The sequence below is a fragment of the Sparus aurata genome, chromosome 15 (assembly GCF_900880675.1).
Source record: "Sparus aurata chromosome 15, fSpaAur1.1, whole genome shotgun sequence".
Classification (NCBI taxonomy): Eukaryota; Metazoa; Chordata; class Actinopteri; order Spariformes; family Sparidae; genus Sparus; species Sparus aurata.
Window position 1 is genome coordinate 24,208,235 of NC_044201.1, and position 21,481 is coordinate 24,229,715.

At 40.3% G+C, this 21,481-nt stretch overlaps 1 protein-coding gene across 6 annotated transcripts in view; it reads left to right on the forward strand.

Moving 5' to 3' along the window:
• LOC115596465 (VPS10 domain-containing receptor SorCS1-like) overlaps positions 1–21,481 on the forward strand; it is a 138,371-nt gene that overhangs the window by 91,067 nt on the left and 25,823 nt on the right. For all 6 annotated transcript variants that reach the window (XM_030441612.1, XM_030441613.1, XM_030441614.1 and 3 more), the window contains 9 exons: positions 4,274–4,341; positions 6,177–6,276; positions 6,507–6,665; positions 8,045–8,118; positions 15,088–15,152; positions 15,699–15,817; positions 16,161–16,250; positions 17,088–17,267; positions 20,442–20,588. In XM_030441612.1, coding sequence (XP_030297472.1) covers positions 4,274–4,341; positions 6,177–6,276; positions 6,507–6,665; positions 8,045–8,118; positions 15,088–15,152; positions 15,699–15,817; positions 16,161–16,250; positions 17,088–17,267; positions 20,442–20,588 — 1,002 coding nt within the window. The remainder of the gene's footprint in view (positions 1–4,273; positions 4,342–6,176; positions 6,277–6,506; positions 6,666–8,044; positions 8,119–15,087; positions 15,153–15,698; positions 15,818–16,160; positions 16,251–17,087; positions 17,268–20,441; positions 20,589–21,481) is intronic.

Sequence of the window (21,481 nt, forward strand, 5' to 3'; positions counted from 1 at the left end):
AAATCATTTCATGCCAGTTTAAGGATTTAATTGTTGTGCACAGGAAACAAAATGTCCCCTCACTTCAGTTGGACTTGGGACAGAAATTTTAGAGAATCTGCAGAAGAAAAACCACTGCTGCATTATCTGCATGGTTGGATAAAATTGTAGTTAAGTGTAAGCGGACATCATCAAATATTAATAGCAGCGGTGGACTCGGGATGTTTGAGCTCCATTACAGACTGTGCTGGGGCACCGGCATGCGAAGAGGGCACTGAGAGGGCACCCTAGAGGGCACTTCACCAGGTATTTTTATTATTATGATTATTATTATTATTATTATTATTATTGTAATTAATATTATTATTATTATTGTTTAGGGTCAAATGAGATCTGGGCCAAAGGCACAGAAACACCTTCGACACCTGACCTGTTTTTTGAAGTGTCATATGTGTCTTTAACATTCATATTCCAGTCACTAACTCCTGTAACAATTGCTAATATGGAATCATCCATCTGTTTTAATTGTGGTAGCTAACAGTGATGACACTTTTATTGATGAGGCAGCTTAATTCCCAAAACCGATAAGGCGGCATCGACAGTTGGCGAAGGAGGCGATGAATTGAAATGTGTACCCTGTCGCTCCTTTCATTTGTCTCAGGTGTTCACCCTTCAATAACCAAGTCCCCCCCCCCCCACCTCCCCTCTCCTTTACTCGATACCTTCACCCCTTCTCCTCTTCACACAACACCTTCACTTCACAACAGTAATCTCCTCGCCCTAAGCCGTTTAAGTCACCATTAAGCCTCCAATTCATTCTTCCATAATGATCAAATTCATCCCAGTCCATTTACCTCTTAGGTTTAAGATTTACAAAAGGATTAGAGGTTGAAAAATCAATTTGCCTGCTCTTGGATGTCAAGTAATCCAGTTTGAAGATAGGCTAGTGCTACTGCAGTCTAATGGGCTGTGCACTACATGGTAGCTGGCTCTAAATGTGACACCTTTGTTGCAATTCAAAGAGAAAGATATGCTAATACAAATGTCATTATTATTTAAACTCGGAGGGTAAGTTATATAATCATTAAAAGAGGAGCGCTTGGCCAGTGGTTTCGAATGGATATTTAAAGGCTTATGTGACATGCTGGACTTCAAACACCTGTTTCACACTGAAATATCTACAAAGTGAATATTGTATCACCGTACTGATGCGTTATCTGCAGCCATGGTGCTCCAACCTACACTTTCAACATCCCTCAGAACTCGGGGGAACTTTTTCCGCAGGTAATAAGGTCGAGGCAAATTATATCTCACTGTAATCCTGGACCCTTCCCAGGTAGATGCATAAAGTTAATTGCCATAGAGAATGGGGGGATATATTTTGTCCTAATTTCCGACTGCTGCGGGTTGTTTTATTGTGTATGACAGTGTCCATGAGGGTACGACTTCTGGAATGGTATAAAGGCCATTTCTTTGTAAGACCATAAATCTCTGTAGCCAGATCCGGACACATGGTACCACGGTTATAACAAGCTACATGGGTTATCTCTGAACGAGCGCTCATACAAAAGGATTTCATACGTTCAGCACAAAGTAATTGCAGAGTTTTCTCGGTCAGCTTATTCACAAAGAGGGCGAATAATTAAGAAATAAAGCATTACGGTTTTTAATTTATTGCATCATTAACAGTGGAAAGAGGTTTCTTGTGAAAATTTGTGTGCGTCCCAGCGTGGATTTAAAAAGACACTAATAAGCCTCGTGATGAATGCGCAGGACATTTAAGACCTCTGGATGCAAAAAATATTGACGTTTACATTTATTAATCAGAGCGTTCACAATAACTACTCAAAATGAACAGGGGAGGCGTGTAGAAACAGTAGTTTGGGTTCTTTTTAAGGAAGGCAGCATCCGGCACAAATTGCACCCTTTCATACGTTGTGTTTTCTTTACCAATACATTTTAATACTATGAGAGGCAGCTTTCAGGTTCATGTGTGCAGAAATGTCACTGCATCAAATATCCTGGCACGTTTAAGCAGCAAAACAAAATGCTGTATAAGCTTATAAACTTGACAGGACAGAGGAAACACTCAAGGGGAAAGAAAATTAATATATTTATAGCTTCTGAAATTAATAATTTCAGACACCTCTGATGGAGCTCAGGATGGATTAGGTGGATGGCTGCTGTGTGAGTTAACATTAGAACCTGACCGATACTGTTGGCCTGTTTTTAGATTTTGATAATCAATACCAGCCAATCAGCTGCTGTGCCTCGTGCGTAAATGTGCACGGGGGACACATTTATCGTTTCTGCTGCTTACCCGCTGCTCCTGAAGTCGTGCTTTGGACATTTTCATCCTCTCTCCTCTCCGATTCCTTCTCGTCGAAGCTTCCAGCGGTGTAAACACGCGAGTTTGACGTCATTGTTTGGCAACGTGCAACTGTCGAAAAAAACTTGCCGGCATCAGTAAAAGGACTTGATTAACTTGGTGGCGCACGATTCTGATTGATCACACGATGTGGGATGTGCTCTCGATGGTTCAGATTTCTCAATTCCCATCCCTGTTGAATACTTAATATGTAAGAGCTTAAGCCATTTGTTGATTCATCAATTAGATCAACACAGAATTACTGAGCAACGGTTCTGATAATCCTTTGATCAGAAGAGTAATTTTTTAATGGAAAAATAGAAAACATGATCTGTGTCTAGCTTCTTGTTTGTGAGGATTTGTTGCTTTTTTGGTGTTGTTGTGTCATTGCACAAATAATTTATTTGGGTTTTTAGACTTTTGGTTGGACACAACAAGACATAGGCGTACGATAAGCATTCTCCACACTTAGATTACAAAATAGTAGCAGTTTCTGTAAATAAAAACTTCAAATGAAAATTCTTGGCGCTTCTGTTTATTGATACAGGAATTAACAAAATCAAGTAAGAGAATCCTGTAGTGACTAGATTATATTTAGGATGTGGCGTTTGCTATTCATAGATCCGTAGTTTTATTGTGCTGCAACAGCAAAGTATGTCAGCACACAGCCGGCATGGACTAGTTTTGCTTTAAACATCAAAGATACTATTGTGTTTTTAAATCGTTTTTACGGCTCGATGCTTGAGACGATCATAAGTGACCTTGAGAAGCCTCGCAGTGTGCGGCCTGTCACAGCTCTGTTTCACTGAAGCAATTAGTTTCAAGAGGTATTAGGCTTTCATCTATTAGAGACGAGGAGTATTGACCTGTTTGATTCGAGCGTTAAAGCGAGGACGGCGTCGAACTTTGTAAGAGCAAGGGTTTACAAAGTTCAGATTTCTTGTTTACATGAAGGAGCTCCCACTGGTTATTGTGAATGTTACCCCAAACGCTCGTAACGCTCGATAATTAGAAGATAGCTATGAACAAGGTGCACGGAGAGGCCTCCCGAGAGAGCCATACGATGTGCCGCTTTTATGATTGCACAGTGCAGGCAGGGCATTGCTTGAGTGATTAATTTGTGTAGAGGGGTGAAGGACACAATATGAACAACAGTTTTTTTTGTGCGTGAAGGACTGTCGAGATTTACTTCGCTCTTTTGAAAAAGGAGGTTGTTGTCATGATTGCAGTTTTTCCTTGTAGTATTGCCTCACTATGAGAGAAGTAAATTGCAAGTTATCTGCATGTAAACATGTCCTCATGCATCTGTAATCACATGCACCTAAAAAAAAAACCCAAACAAACTTTGATTTGAGGTTCTGATGCAAAAGAAGCAAATAGAACATGTCCACAGTGAATCATTCAGCAATATCTGAGGTAATTTACAAGACGTCTTCAAACCTACAACTTTTTATGTGTATTGTAGGGCCGTGTATTGTAAACCATATAAACCACATGCTACTATACAACCCTTTTTATGACCCTCTTCAAAAAAAGATGTCCTTGATATTTATGAGCACTGTCTCTCTATGCCGGGATCGTATTTTAGTGTTGACTTATTTATTCATTTAGTCATAGCTTACCAGAGGCGGCATTTGCTGGTAGTCTCTGGGTCTTAAAAGCCATTAGATCTCACATATGTGATCAGTTAATCCACAGGGAGTACGCGGGTTTATATCTTCACTACCAGCAGGGCGATGGCTGACGTGCCATCACAGTTCGGTTTTTTAATAAAGCCGTGTCTGTCGGGGCCTCTCACAGAAGACATGTGCGCGGACGGCTCGGCGCTTTTTGTTTCACGGCGTGTCGCGTCACTGCCGCTGTTTTTTCAAAACCGATGACACACTGACTTGGAAAAGCTGGTAATCTGTTTGATCTGTTTTGTAGGTGATCCTCATGTTGACAAAGTACTACGACTTCAACTCTGGCAGAGTGACAGAGAGCTCTTTGTGGAGGTAAGATCCGCTGTTGTTGCCTTATCAAAGCACAAACAAACAATAGATATTTAATTTGAATTTCATTTATTATTTAGTGATGACACAAATTTCATGTGATGTCACGCTTTTCCACAAGGCTTTTGAACCCACTGTTTTAGAAAAATTACACATTACTTCTGATTGGGGTCTAATGGTTAAATGCAATACTTTTTATATGCTCTATAATCTGTGATTGACGTTGATAGCACTTCTTACGCAGCTCTACCGCTTTTGAATTCCAAATAAAGTCTATTTAGAGAGTTTCATTATAAGAATTCACCAAGTTTAACAGCAGGTTAAACCTCTCTGCTGTGTAATTAAACACAAGTAGCATCACGACTTTCTGTTTGATACTGAGAAAAGCTTACATTTTTCTGAGAGGCGATTTGAGGCGCATTAAAAACACACCAGACACATGAAACAGTCACCAATGTATGTCAACATTTATCATAAAAAGTCTCCTGTTAGCCATGTATTTCACATCCCCTGGTCCGCTTTTCTCTGCATGGCCTGTTTAATTGAGTTCTTATCACTGGAATGAATACTTTTGTTGCCCAGTTGGTTCTGACCATTGAAAGGGGATAAGATGTACCGATGTTTGTTCTCAGTCAGCCCGGTCAGATACGGGCGGTTCAGGTCAACGTGCTCCTTTCCACAGCACTTTCACAAGTTTCCTTGTTTGTTTCTGTGAGTGATTTTAGAGTACCTGTACCAGAATCCAATGCAATAACACAGGACACTCTCACAAAAATGCATTTGTAGAATGGCGTAATGAGTGCAACATGCTGCAAATAAGCATTCAAAATATACAGTAGTATCTGCTCAGTACCAAACAACAGACAGACACAGTTAGTGAGTAGCTGGTGAACATAGCGGAGCATCTACTGCAGCAGCTAAAGATCCAGATATTTCCCTCAGGGATAAAGTAGTTTTGCAAGTTGCTGAAGAATTATGATGTTTCACTGGAATGACTGGATGTGTAAATGAGCAACTGCTTGCTAGAAAGTTCAGCGTTTAAAATGAAAAGGTGATCGTCAATGTTGTGTTCACAAATAGTTTCTGCTGCCCAGAAGTGGCCGAAAAAATAGATAAAGCTGGTTGAAATGCAGAAACCCAGTTTGTGGCATAAGGAAGGTTGCCCACATATATACTTTTTTTTTTTGCATATTTTGTTTTAACTAGTGTAAAAACAATGAGTAAGGACGACATATTTCCAAAATGCTCTTAAACAAAAGAAAAGGTCCAATAAGAATCCAGGGATCCACCGACATGTGTTTTTTTATTTGCTGCAGTGTAAAACATTTCACAGCTGCTTGTTTCTGAAATGTCTATTTCGGTGGCCATGAATGCCATCCAAAAATGAACCCAGCAAAGCGGTCCCATTTTTGGAGGACAGTCAATAGTTTTGAGTATTTCTGGTTTTGTTTCAAAATCTCTGCTATTGTCAAGCCCTTTTTCAGCCAACAGGCAAATGTGTCCCTAATCCTGCAGTTGAGTCATAAAACATGAAAATCACATCATCATAACATCGGAATTACATTTTTACCCCAGAGCATCAATAATAATGATAATAATAATAATAATAATGTCTCATCTCCTTGTCATGCATGCCACACATGTTGTTCTTGTTTGTTTTGATAATTAAAAAAATGTCCATTCATCTAGCAAATTGCCTCATGACTTCTGCTGTTGTAATTTTCTGCTTGCCTGATATGCTTAATGATACTATCAGCATCTTAACTAGTAGGTGCTGCTCCCTCCTCCTTTTACTCACTAACACAACCTATTTACTTTACCCTATAATTAAATTTTAGGTCAACTGATTATGGGACCACATATGAGAAACTTAATGAGAAAGTCGGGCTGAAAACCATCCTGAGCTACCTGTACGTGAGTCCGAACAACAAGAGAAAGGTAGGTTTTCCACTTGGATGTTGATCCTACCTGTATTGAATAAATCTGCCAGTTGTTATCGCTGTGGAACAGAGTTTTTTTTTATTATCATTTTTGCTACATAACAGCCCTGCTGGAGCTTGCACCGTGTGCCTGTTCCAAGCATCGCGCAAGCACTTTAAAGCCCTGTGGAATGGATGCTGTCAAGGTGGGCCGCTGATTCCCCCGTCTCCTTTCTTGTCTCGTCTCAGATCATGTTACTTACGGACCCGGAGGTGGAGAGCAGCCTGCTCATTAGCCTTGACGAGGGGGCGTCCTATCAGAAACACAGCTTAGCCTTTGATATCCTCAGCCTTCTCTTTCACCCCGAGCAGGAGGACTGGATCCTGGCTTACAGCCACGACCAAAAGGTAACGTGTAGCTGTCAGATGGCATGAAATAGCTGGAATAACAACCCGAAAACGTGACAGGAAAAAATATCCGGATTGGAGGAAGGGTTTGTTTGCTGTTTATCATGCTCTGGTTAACCCGGCATGAGTCGGCCAGATTATATATTGCAAGCCCACAACATTAATGTGGCCATAGAATGACACAAAACATAGGTTGTTGGCACAGTGGAAAGCATTCATTTTGATAATAGCGGCAAGATTTCAGGACAAGGTCCTCATGAGCAGAGACACCTGCCACTTAAAGCAAGGCTGCAGCTGATCACCTGCTCCCCTGAACAGCCCATAAGGTCTGGCTGCCGACTCCGACTCTGAAAAGGATGTGTCCGAGACGGCACAGGGGAAAGTTAACAAGGGAGACACGCCCAAACAATCCGTAAGCTCACACACTGATACACACACACACACACACACACACACACACACTCGCCATTACTCCGTGTGAGAAACCCTGCTGTCTGCTTCACTCAACACCCCAGACATCAAACTCGGCCTTCCCTAGCCGGCTATTGGAAGACTTGATTTTCAGAGAGAAAAACAGTCAAGGTCTGAGAAGTGAGATAAATGGTGCGGGGAGGAAGATGAAAGCTGAACTGAGAGCCATCGACGGGGCAAAATAAAGATGCTCTCAAGATGTTTGCCTTCGGGTCGCTTTGTGCGTCTTTGTGAGGCGAAATTTCATCAGTTCTTCTCCTTTTATCGCCGCTGATATTAATCTCGGTTTCATTTTTACATTTATTGATCGTCTGTCGTGTCTTTTTTTTATTTTTTATTTAAAGGTTTAAAGCTGCTGGATGAGTAAAAAAAATGATGTTGCTTATCCTTGTAAAGCCCCGATCTTAAGATGCTCGCTGTTGGATTATCATGGCAGGATGACAGGCCTTCTGAATGTCCATGTTTGCAGTAAGAGGGAGTCTAATGGCTTAATGGAAAAATAAGATTACAATGACAGCTAAATGAATGATGTTATAATTCCACTTGGTCTGAAATCCTGCTGAGTTGTTGTAAGATGACGGTTTGATTTTAATTTGTAGGCTCTGTCCTCACTTTCCTCTTTTCCAAGGCATCACCGTGAATAATCGTCACTATCTGTACTTCAGAGTTTCTCTGTTCTTCTACAGGAACTGGTGAATCTTCTCATCACTGTTGCACTTTCACATAAAGTATGCGCTCAGTAGCGCAGCGTTTAAAACAACATCGCTACACAGACGCTACAAATGTGACGACTGCTTGATGATACGGTCGGACAGAAATCATGAAATTATTCTCTTGGATATTCTGATCTGCAGGGTTATTCCTTACATTGTAAGTTGTTCGGTTAACGCATTCATCTCGTTTTGCAGCTCTACGTCTCCGTCGAGTTTGGGAGGCGATGGCAGCTCGTGCACGACGGCGTCGTCCCCAACAGATTCTACTGGTGAGTTCAGCAGTCAGTCATTTTGCTGGAGGTCCGTCTGTCTGCGAGAGAACGGCTGCAGTGTTTGCGCATGTTTTGACATGCTAGAAAAAACACCATGAATAATAGACGAGCACAGAACAATTATACATTAATAAATTAAATTGTGTGCGTTTTTTGCACTCTGTTTGTACGGAGGGGGAAACGCCTTCACTGTACATATTTACATGTTCCTTGAAACACTCTGGAATAAACGGAGAGAGAACAGAGAACTGCCTCAGACAGCAGCGGCACCCGGCACCTCATTTAAACTTATATCAACTAAATAATTAAAGCCATCGAGTCTGATTTGAACCAGTTCACAAGTTTGGCATCCACAGTCATGTGCACTTAAAAGAAATGTTACATGTTTTTTTACATTCAGCGGCTGGAGGAGCTCTCACACCATTGATTTTAATTAAAGCAGCAACAGAACAATGTAAGAAGATTGATTAAAATTCCTTTTTAAGAAGTTAACTGAGGGAAAAGTACATAGGCACCAACCCGATAGACCCAGAGTGATATATAACAATAAGCCGATGTTACGGGCCGGTATTTTGGTGTGTTTTGTTGGATCTGAGCCGATTCTGTGCCGATACAAAAGCTTTTTTGAAGAGATATTAATGCAGAAAGGAAAGCTCAGGACAATTCATACGTTTTAAATTCATTGTTTCAGCGCACCTTATGTCAGTTGTGACAATAAAGTTCACTGTTAAACTGTGAATCATCCTTCCTCCGTCACGAGTGTTTGAGGGATCATTACATAGAAACATGCCCGCTGACATCGGAGTTATTCACTTTTTGATATCGGTATCAGCATCAACCCCAAGAACGAAGTATAAGTCAGTCTCTGAAATCAGTTGAATGTAGTCAAAGTGTCAAAAATTAAAGGTCCTATGAAGGATATTATCATGAATTACAATATAAGACAGATTATACTAGTGCATTAACGCCTGAGTAGAATTATACTGATTTTACTTGTTAAGATAGAGTTAGTTCACTTTGGAGGTTCAGATCCCTCCAAAGAGTCAAGAGGAGAATCTGAAGGTTTGAGAGAGGATTTGTGAGAGAGGGTTCGAGGCTCTGACACACACATTTGTACTTATTTCATCTGGAAACAACAAGAATCTGAAAAGCGTGATGGCGGAATCACCCTTTGGCTGAACTGCTCACAACTCATGCAAGCATCTGAACGTGTGGCAAGACTCCAAGTTCTACTTCTTTTTTTAAAGAGGTTTTGTATTTTTTATTAGCAGTGTGTCAGTGGAGTCAAAAACACATTTTTCTGCTAAGATTTCAGCGGACTGCAATTACAAGTTGCGTATAAATGGAAATACCCAAATTAGAAGTACCTTGTAACCTGTTGCTTTTATTATTGCAAGCCAAACCAAAGGCTGGATAGTCACTCCGAGCCTCGGAGTGCACTGCAGCATCAACCGGTTCATTCGTAAATGTTGAGCTCTTATTCGGGGCAGCGCACTCCGGAAGAGGCTGACTTCTATGAACAGTTGAAGCGGCAGTCTTAGCTTCATGTATCAACTGTGGACTGACGGGTGAATTGACGGAAATAATTCAACACATGTAAGCAGAGAAACGTGAGCTGTGTAACGTCAGATAACCGCCTAGCTCATTTTCATGTTCATAATGTGACAGTAGTGTGTCTCACTCCTTCTCGCCACCAACAAGCTCAAAGTTTTTCTTTCTACCATTCTTTGACAGCTGACCCGTTGCTCAGTTCATACCGAGGGAGCGCGCGCTACATCTTTAAACAGCCACGCTCCGATTTTGGTGTAGGGCGCCAGATTGGAATCACAAACGCACCCAGAGGTTTTTTTTTTAGGAGCCAAATCTTGCGTTGATAAATTATGCGTGTTTTATTTCTTTTACATAATGTACTTAGGGCCTCTAGTTTACACACACTGATTAATATTTGATCCGTTCAATTCAGCCCGCTCATGAAATATTGTTGAGATAGTTTTTTCGTAATATGAATCTAATCCTATCCAAATTTCATCCGCAAGTTTTTTTCATTTATTTCGTATGACACCTGGCGTGTTTTCACTGAATAAGGACTGACGATGTGGCACAGAGATTCTGAGGTGTCTCTTTGACTGCTTCAGTGTTATTAGCTGCTGGGTGCTGGTGCTGTAAAGGGATTATGGCCCAGAATAAATGTTTAATTTACTGTGTTTTTATGGTTGTTGGCTGCAAAATCACTTTCACACATAGAGCTTAAAAGGCAGGGCCACGGATTAATCAAGGAGGCCGGAGGGACCCATAGTACATGTTTTTTTTTTTTTTTTTTTGCTTTTCAGGGAAATACAATGAGACACCAGCATAACATTTAATAAATACACATTTAAGAAAGAGGCGTTGGCTAAGTAGATATTAGAGAAAACAAAAGGTAATTTCTTTATTTATCCTCAAAATGAAGGTGGATGCTTGACACTTACTTCTGATGTTGGTTGAGGACAGATCTGTGTCGTCCTTCAGTGTGCGTTAGCTGCTTTTTCTTATCTTTACAGAAACTGAGGTCAACTTTGGGTTAATGTGACCTCAGTCTGCAGTTAGTTTGGAACATCTGCAGAACCCAGAACGTCTGCATGAATTAACTCCACTGTTAGTTAGTTATGCTACAGTAAATTATTGTGTCATGCACATACAAAATCCCAGCTCGTGTGACCTTCTCAGATAGAAGAAGTTTATCTTCTGGAAACAACTTTGATAGCTGGGTAATACTTAGTTTTCACAGGAGCAAGAAATTGGGTGGTAATTATCAAACATTACATTTGTAGCTTCTTTGAAATGTATTGAAAATTACCCCAGTATTATTTATTAACAATATCCTGCTATTTTCCCAAAAGCAGTGGATGAATAGCCGGTAATGTCCGACTGGCTTTACTTCCACTGATCATGCCATCTTAATTACAGAGTGACATTTAACTGTCAGAGGTGTGAAGACATTATTGATTTTAGGCCTCTAAAGGAAATTAAGCAAGGAAACTTAAAAAACATAGGGAATTGGTCACTTGATTCTCTATAATGAAGATGTATTTGACAGTAATTAGCGTTTAATGGTGGCTGAGGATAAAAAAGTTGACATTTTGGAACATTTTCCCAAAGTTTGACTGATGTACTGAAATGATGGCTTGGGCAATATCCAAAATTTTATATCACGATATGTCCCGCCCAAATATCTTGATATGAATTTTTATGCTCAGTGGGCTCGGGGATAGCGGGGTCAGGTTTTTCTTGCAGTATATAATAGTGTTTTATTTTATTCACGTTGAATGGTGGTATAAATAGAATAAAATGGGTTGATATGCCGGTTACTGCTTTACCCCTCCCTTTGCAGAAACACATACAACACTTTTAAATAACAAAATAATATTGAGTAGGAACTTTTAGATTAGATATCAGGCAGTTTACCTTAGAATAAGTGCAGATCACCGGTCCTCTTCTCTCTAAAGGTGAGAAATAACTCCACAAATACAGTCAGAGCAGTTCTTGTCATGTGAAGGGCCACACAGATGTTCATCATATCACTTATGACGGCAAATATTGTGATATTGGCCCAAGCCTGGTGAAAAATGGTTAAAAAAAAGTATTTCAATTCACAACCTGCATAAATTGGGCTGGATTGCTCGCTTCAGTTAAGTGGCCTGCTGAGGGGAAGTTAGACAGAAACTAGCTTGAAATTACAGCAGCATGATCAGCAGGAGTAATAATAGTAATTATTATGGGAGTTTTTGTGTTTTTCCTTTTCAAGAAATTTCAAAAAAGTCACCACCACCTGCTTAACATGCGATTTGCAGACCTGTAAAATAAAGCGTTACCTCCTCTGTCCTAAACTCTACAAGAAAAAGCTCATGTTTTTTTTATGATCATCTAGAAGGAAAATCTCACCGAAATGAAGGACATTTTACTAGAAAGGTCCTCACTTTAAGAGCAATGAAACTCACATAACTCTCTTAACAAACACAGCCTTCTTCTTCAGGGAACAGTATGTGTCTGAAGCTAATGTAATGTACCCAAGCTCAACTGTGTACTGTCAACTCCGCACTGTATTTGCTTTTCATGCGAGAATATGTGTATAATTTTAGGTTTTTATCAACAATCAATATACTGTTTCTCCTCATACATCAGGGACGGTTTGCATGGAGTATCATGAGTATCATACGGCAACCTGTTTCCAAAAATAGAAAACAAACGACAACATATCACCTCATTGACCCTTGAACCTAAAATCTCCCAGGTAAAGATAGTTTGCTGTGAGCTACTGTTCAGGCATAAGTCAGGTGTATTTTTCTGCACAGTTACAGTTTACAGTGCACTGTGTTCAGTACAGACTACATTTTTTTCCAATCATTATCCACCCTTTGAGTCAATATGCTAAAAAAGGAAAATGGCGTCAGGTATTTTCTTTTAGAAACATCCTGATGTTGGAGCGTTAGATGATCAATAAAAAAAAAACAGCGTTTCATGTTCAGAACATGTAGGCCTACTTTTGTCTTCAACTAAAAACATCCCGGATAAAAAAAAATATATAAAAAAAAAATCTCCCCCTTCCATCAGAGATCTGCTATGAAAGAACTACTTTCATGTCGCCCTGCACTGCTCGTCTTATCTGAGAAAAACATCTGACAAAAGCATGTTAACAGCCCCCCCTCACTGTCGGCAGGCGTTCTGTAGGTAGTGCTGTGCGTTAGGCTAGTTACGGGCGAACACTGTATAACAGTGTAGGGGGTTTATTTAAGAGCACGGGCTGCTGTTCACTGATAGAATTGGATGAAGTATTTGACAGAAAGTCCATTAAAAGAGATGGAGCTGCGAGGCAATTACAGAGTGCTGAGGGAAGCAGGACAGGGGCTTTTTATATTATACTTCAGACACGGTATGGAAAATGAGAAGAAACCCATCTTCTGTCACAACAGCTGCTATTAATACAACAAGTGGTCACTCCCGTCGCTCTACGCTTAACCACTATCATGAAGAATCTCTTTCGAAAGTGAATGAAATGGCCAAGTGCACCTTACCCATAAAGTGCATCGCAGGTCAACCGTCCGTCAGGCCGGTGTTCACGGACGAGGCTGTTGTATTATTGCTCCTGAGAGAACAGGAAAGATTATGACGGCTTCTCTCATTCCCCCTCGCACCCCCAATTCAAAAAGGAAAATCAAACTAATCTAATTTAGAACCAAAACCACAAATATCACACTTCTGATTACGGGAACACAGAAATCATTACTGTGAGCTTAATGCTAGTTTTCTCAATTTCCGTTTTGTTTTTGTTTTGATTGTTCACAAATACGTTTTATCAAACATGCCGTAGGACAGCGGCGAAAATAATTGATAACGCTTTGTGTGTGGATGATTTATAAAAATAAACAGCAGGAAAATGGAAATAACAAGACAAATGCTGCCAAGTCTGATATATGTGGGCCAGTAGTCACTCTGCATAACCTCAGTCAGTGGTTCCCAGCTCAGGTGTCAAAACACGGCGTCCCGGGATAAATCAGAAGGGGTTACTGGAGGATAGAAAATAGAAATGGAACAGAAAAATCTATAATACTCGGACACAAAAATAATCACTGTGTCTTTTCTCTGCTTCTTTTACCGTTCATAAATCCATTTCTAAGTTTGGTAATATATCCGTAGCCTAGTTAAGCTAGTTAAAACTTCAGGAATGATTCTATGAAATAAAGTAAAATAACTGTCAAAGGTAACATTTTTCAGGGCACCTACTGTATGCAGCCGGTATGCAGCTTAGAATAAGCTGAACTATGCTAATCTGACTATTCAGCTGGTGAGTCACTTATTTCTAAACATCTACTGCAAATGTCATATAGGTCATATACTTTTACTCTCAGATTTTTCATGGCAGGTGTGCACATGTACTCATATACATCCCCCAAACCAGGATCCTCAAGCCAGAAACATATTCCACGCAAGTAGGCAACACAAATGACTCGAGCTATATATAGAGCTAATCAGAGCGCTACCATGATGGCAGCTGAAAACAAACTACATAGCGCACCTGCCGAGCACACCTCGATACACCCTGTCACACACATCATGGTTGCCATGAAGGCAGAGTTTTCTAATGGCGGGCCCCTCAGAAAGGAAGGAGCGATGCCTGATTTATGGTAGAGAGCTTGACACTTTTGATGACGGGAAAAGCACAGGTGGAATTTATAGCATTACTGATGGCTGCATTCCATTAAGGTGAGATGGTTCCAGGGCTCTGGTATTGTGTGTGCTCACTCACTGACTGGGAAACGTAATAGAATAGAGCCATTGCCAACGTTATTGGTCAAACCTGTGCTTTTCCTGCGTTGACAAGTCAAAACGTCTGCCGTTAAAAGGTTTTCAAGGCTTGTAAAAGCTTTGACAATGACACATTGATTACTCTGCACAAATGCAGAAAAATCAGTGATGAAATCAGACATGTTTTGCAAAATCTGTATATTTTGTTCGATAATAATGAGTAGTACAGAACATGTAAAATGTCTATGTCTGCACTGAAAACAAGTTAACTGTTATAACTATTCGTTTCATAGTGGCTAAAACTTTGATAGTTTAATTGTGAATGTTGAAATCCAGGACATTTTAATGTTTTAGGGCTGTTGCGGACAAACTGCGGCGTTAAGTCATTTAATCAGTTAGCTAAGCAACCGCTACAGCTCGCATTTAACTACTGGGTGTTAATTTTCAGTAACGGCTGATCTCTACATAAAACAAGTTTTATCAGAAATGTATGTTTTTATTCATTAAGGTTTGAAAAGATGAAGCTAGTGAACAATGCATGTTATATAGAAGCCATCATCTTAGATAAAGATAAAGGAGGGGTCATTTTTAACAGATCCAAGCTGTAAAGGTTGGGAGCCGCTGACCTAAATGTGGACAATAGTACACACAATGTCACATTAAAGCTTTGTCTTGATGTTGCAGGTCCAGACTGGGTTTAGACAAAGAGCAGGGCATGATTCACCTGGAGATCAGCGTCTCTGATGGACGTGAGTAGAATGACGTTACCTTGGCAGCTCTGAAAAGTAGATTAGTCCAAATTTAATGAGAGCAGTTTTCACGTCAAATTAGCACCATTTGTTGTAATTTCTAAACCTTAATTAAAATACTGGAGAGAGATTAAAGCCCCTTTTTTTTCTTTACTGGGTGTCTGTACTAAAACTCTTGTCCTCATCTGAATTGGCTGCATAGAGACTCTTCATACGATTAAGCTAATTCATTTTCCAAGGGGCCAGGCTGTGACTTGGCTCTTTTCTTGGCCGGGGTGCGGAGAAGGGGAGCACTTCCATAAGGCCTCGTGTGTTAATGCCCTGTCCCCGGGGAGACTGCCTCATTTGGCTGATGCTAACACACTGGGACAGCTCTCTCTACTTTATCTATTAGTGAGAATAAGGATTGGCCTCCAAAATTTGTGCTTCTTCGGCTCACTTTGTCCCATCAGCATAAGAAGTGCTAAACCTTGACTATGGACGATAGAAGGTTGTTTGATTCTCCCTTTGTTGTATTTTTAGCGCTTGTTTCTTGTTTACCCACAGGGTCACAGTACATAACTTGTAAACTTCAGAATTGCTCTGATGGAAACAAGGGCAAGCCTTTCCCTGGATTTATCATCCCCAACTCCCTGGTGGTTCAGGATGAATACGTTTTCATCCAGGTGGGTTTTTGATTGCAAGGTCTGGCTTCATTAAAAGACAATTAAAAGCTGTAAAACCGGTGCGTTCGATCGCATCTTAATGTACAGTCGTGTCTTTCATTAACTAAAAAGGGGCCATTATCCTGGGAAAGGGTGGCGTGAGATGGAAATCACACTGTTGTGTATTATGCTAAAACTCTACTCTGCAATAACGCATGACATCTTAATTAGTCGGAAATGCAGAGATTTGACGATGGTTTAAATTGTTTAAAAGGTGCTGCCAGCAAACAGTGCGCGCAGTGAACTTTATGCATATTTACCTGAAATGTAATGAACTGCAAATTGCACTGTATTGCTTTTCCAGGTGCCAATAGGTGGCCAGTCAGTCCATTATGTGTCCTATAAAAGAAATTCCTTCTACCCAATGAAGCTTCCCAAGTACACCCTGCCAAAGGTAAGACCGCTGGAGAGGATGTTCAGTGAGCGGAGCTCCTGCAGAGGAACGAGCAGCAGCGCAGCGTTAATTTTCACCGTGAAACACTCTCACTTTCAAATTAATTTAAGTGGGGTTGTTCCCAGTTAGTCGTAATGTTTGCTGACAAATCCATTAAAATGTTTACCCCGCATTATTATCCTTCTGAAACTCAGTTCTGCCTGATTATATCTTCAGATCTGTTGTTTACGTAAGACCCATGCGTAGCAGTTAATCAGCCGCCCTCCCGTCTGTATCAACAGTTATTTACTTAAAAACCGTATCTGGAGTTGCACAGTCAGTGTTCCCCCGGAACTTTCTGAAGCGGAGCAGAGGGCCATTTGCATTTGTACAAAGCCGTGTGCGCCACCGAACCCCATTTACCAAAAGCACAGCAGGGCGGCTTAGTGGTTTGAGAGACCGTGTCATAACAACAGGAGAGATTTAGTGCCCACAGTGATGTTTCGATCAGTCCATCCATCCATTCATCCATTCACACACACCCAGTCAGTCTGTTTCCTTGAGAAGGACACATATCCCCTACCTCGTCTTGCTCTGGATAAAGGGATTCAGTAAAATTAAATGGAGCCTGTCTTCATTTTAAGTGCATCGCATGAAACGCCCGAGGTCTAATCGCTGCTGATCCTGACTGAATCGTGTCAAGAAGTGACAAATCGCTCGCCTGCAGCTCGAGCTCTGTGAATACTACGCGCACACGACTATGCAGATTTACACTTTATGTTGAGAGAACGCCTTTAAATCACTTCTCGAAACCTTAGTGGCTCTACACAGAGACATTGATAGATTTCATGTATTCAGGACTTGCAGATCATCAGCACAGACGATAACCAGGTGGTGGCAGCGATTCAGGACTGGCACCAGAATGACTCCTACAACCTGTACATGTCTGAGTCCAGAGGGCTGTTCTTCACCCTGATGCTGGAGAGCGTCGTGAGCAGCGGAGGACCGGAGGGCAACATCATGATAGACCTTTATGAGGTAGGCATCAACGGCGCTGCTGGAGTAGCGCTGCATCCTTGTGATAGTGTTCGGATCTCTTCATAAATCTCAACGGTTATGGAGTTTGTAATGACTGCGGTGTATCGGTTAGGGAGACACTTCAAAGTTTTCTTGTACTTTGCTGGAAGGCTGTACAGGGTTTACACTTGGGTGGCATTAAGTGGTTTATGGTTATACTCTTTTATTCGTTTCGAGATTAAAAGAATAACAGACGCTGCTACCATCAGTCCAGATTTCTACAAACATACAAGCAGGACGTGGACCCTTTGTTCCGCTAACAATCAGATTAAAGATGCCTCATGTAACCACCTTCATGTGAAGAAAGTGATGCGATTTGGCCTGTTCTGAATGAACTTTTAATCAGATTGAGAGGGGTGTTGTAAGCCTGTGATAATCCGTTTAGAAGAAAAATATTAGTTCATAATGACCATGTGAACGCTAACTAAGATCGTTTCTCCCCCCTGCTGTGAGGCTAATGGTGGGTGATGTCACTTAATGGAGGGGCAGAAAGTAGCCGGTAGCAAAACGGAGCTAGTTTTTGTTGGAGGTCTTTAAGATTGTTTAAGGCTTGAAACAACCAAAAGCACAAATATTGTTCACAGGACACGATGTGGGTCCAGCCAATAAATTAATCAAGTTTTACTTTCTCAAAAAAGTTGGGGAAAAACCTTCTTATTTTTCTTCACCTATTATAAATCAGATTACGCGAGGAGAACAACTTTGCCCGTATACAAATGTTGTATTCTATTGTATTAACTGCCCTGGGTCATGTAAACACAACACTTATGTGGATCATTTTATTTAGTGTCCTTGTAAACAGTTAAGCTGGCATCAGAATGATTTTAATTGGATTTAACAGATATCGGCCATGAAAACCACGGCTAAAGATTAAATGAACAAAAGGCAAAGTGGGCAAAAGACTACGAACCAAGACAGCCTCGAATCTGTTCGCAGCAGATTCCACTTGAAACAAAATGTAGAACGTTGCATTGACGCACACGCCCAAGCATATCCATGATCTCTCTGGAGTGAAACAGCAGACAAACTAAATGAGCCAGTGTATTAATCGTACACTCAAAGTAGCTGATTGGCTCCCGGTGTATCCGTATGCTCATTGTCCAGAGAGGGCTGAGTGCTTGAACTCTGTGTGAACTGCAAACCTCCCTAACAATCCTTGTTCATGAAGTCATGTTTTTCAGGCACAATGGACCGACAAGAAGCACTGGCCTGGTTTTGTAACCGCTGCAGGTTACAAAAATAAAATCCCTTGTTCTTTGTGCACCATTATGAACTTTCTCAGCAATTCTGCACTCCTGCCTGCATAGTTGGTATTTGTTTTCAATGCTGAGCGTACTTGAGTTACTCTTAAATGATTTCACACAGGAGTTAGAAGCTAATTGATTGACAGCAACTATCATTTTGATAATTGAGCAAACATTTCAATAATTATTCAGACACAAATACCAAACATATGTGACCTTGGGTTCTTACATTTAGGGATTTGCTGTTTTTTTCCTGATCTATTTGCAGTAAATAAAAATTGTCCGTCTGACTACAATGTCTCCGTCGTCTGTTGGCCGGACAAGAAAAAGGGCAGAAACTAACGACTATTTTCCTTTTAGTTTAATCGAACACTTTGTTTAATGACACTTTTTTGTCATTTGGTGTATAAAATGGGAAAATCATAATGGTGAAAATGTACTTTCCTAGAGAAGGTGATAATGTCGGATTTCTTGTTTGTTCTAACCAGCTTGTTTTCAGTCCTGAACCCAAAAACTGTTCAGGTTAAGTAATGTGAAGTCAAGGATGAGCAAGAAAGCGTCACATTTGAGAAACCACCATTTGTCTTAGAGTTGTGCTCAATAAATGATTTAAAAGGTTAATGGATTATATAAAAAAGTTCCCATTTTAAAATCTATTCAGTGACTAATTGTTGCAGATGAAATATAAAGAACTCTGGGTGAAAGCTCAGAAAGTAAAGGGATTTTTCACTGAAACATTAAGCAAAAAGAAAAATTACTAACAGATTTATCAATGATGTAACTTATTCTTGCTGCACACTGGAATGCCTCTTAGCTTTATTCATCAGTCCACACACACTCGCATGCAATTCAGAGTCAATCCACCTGACTTTCAAGTTTTATTTCTTATACCAAGAGTAGAATCTAGAGCGATTGTGTGGGGGACGGGCAAATCAAAAGGCCCCGTTCACCATCTGTACCTACAGTAAGAGCACCATGCAAATTTAAATTCTTAGTTTTGGGGGCTTTCATGAACAATTAAACAGGCTCTGACAAGTTAAGTACCAGCAGACAGGCTAAAACTTGAGTTTGAGTTCATCTTGATTTTTCTGCTGTGTCCCGGATGTCCTCGCCATAATGGAACAGATGTTGGTACACTGCATGTTGGTCTGCAGCGTCTGAGTGTCCTCCTCGTATCTGCTTTCTGCCTGCTTTCATATGACATCACTGTCCCAGAGAAATGACAAACATTGAGTCGGTTGAGTCTTTAGGAAACATACCATCTTTACATTAGTGCCACTTAGTCACAATGCAGGCAGAATAGCAGCTTTAGTTCTAACTCCATCCCTGAACATGCTTATGTGTTATCTGTGTGGACAGATGTGCTATGAGGTTTTCGGTGAATGCACATGTATGCATCACTCTGGATTATCCTCATCTGCAGCCAGCAGTAAAAGCATCACATTGTTACAAACGCGCACCTAAGATAGCCATCAGCGCTGGTTACTCTCCCTGCTCACTGACCTCCACATATTTTATGCCGAGTAATATTCATTTTACTGTGACTTGACCAGCAGACTATATGAAACGGTCGCTCTGTCTCTGATGAAAGAGCGGTGCACTCTGAACGGAGGAGAAACTGAAATTGATGGCTGCACGTGCGAGTCTGCACATAAATACAAAGAAGGAGAAATATCTCAGGGCTGCGCCATATGTTGTTTTGATTCCGCAGAGTCCTACAGATGGTCCAAAATAGTGTTCCCTGTCAGAAAAACTATCACTTTCAGACATCTCTTCCTCTCCGAACGAGACCCTCAGCTTTACTTAAGCCTGAATAATTTACGGTTGTGTTTTTTTCCTCCCTTTTTTGTTATTTTTTTCCTCTACCGCTCTCCGTCTTTCATGTTCACAGGTTGCCGGGATTAAAGGGGTGTTCCTGTCAAATAAAGTTGTTGAGAACCAAGTGAAAACTTATATCACATACAACAAGGGGAGAGACTGGCGTCTTCTACAGGCTCCAACAACCGATCTCCAGGGAAATAAGGTCTATTGTGAACAAGTAAGTGGGCCACTGACGGGAGACAGAATCACTTATTTGGATTCCCGTTATTTGCTCAGAAAAATACTACGATGGATGCTGCTGTGCTGTGGTCCTAGAGTGCAAACAACTGTTTATCACATAAACAGAATATGTCAGTAGCTGAAGATATCGTTCATGTTATTTACCATCCTTTAAACTTTCTGTCGCAGTTGTGTACAATTCATATCAAACACTTTAAAGGTAAAACAAAAGACTTTTGAACAAAAAGCTCCTCAATTAATTAAGGAAATTAAGATTGTTCTATATTTTCATCACTATGGTATTTGTGGTAACATATATATTTTAATATTTAGGCAACACTTTATAATAACCATCATTTGTAAATAGTACATTTATAGTTAATAGTTATTTGACTATACATAATGAAATGCATTATAAACAATTGATTAAGCAATTGTACAGGTTTATGAACATTGATAACGTCCAAAAGATTTTCATTACATAAACCACAGTGTTTATTGACCATTTACCAAAGTGTTATGAACAATCAGTTACAACTTTACAAGAAACAATTGCTTAATGAATAGTTTATAAACTTGTGATTGGTTGTTAACAGTCAAATAACTTTTAACTTAAGTTTAATTAACCTTTTATTTAAGATGGTTGATATAAAGCATACTGTAATACTTTACTAAGGATCATAGTATAATGTAATGTGCTGTATTATATAACTGAATCATAACTATTGATGTGAGTGTAATGCAGTGAAGTGCAGTAATTAATATGCAGTAGTGTGTTTTAAACATTTATATAAACCCGGATGCAGCGTTTTTGTGTGTACATATCTTTAAGACTCGGTGCGACATGACTTTAGAGCCTGATGCAATCTAAGTGTTTCCGATGAAATTGTC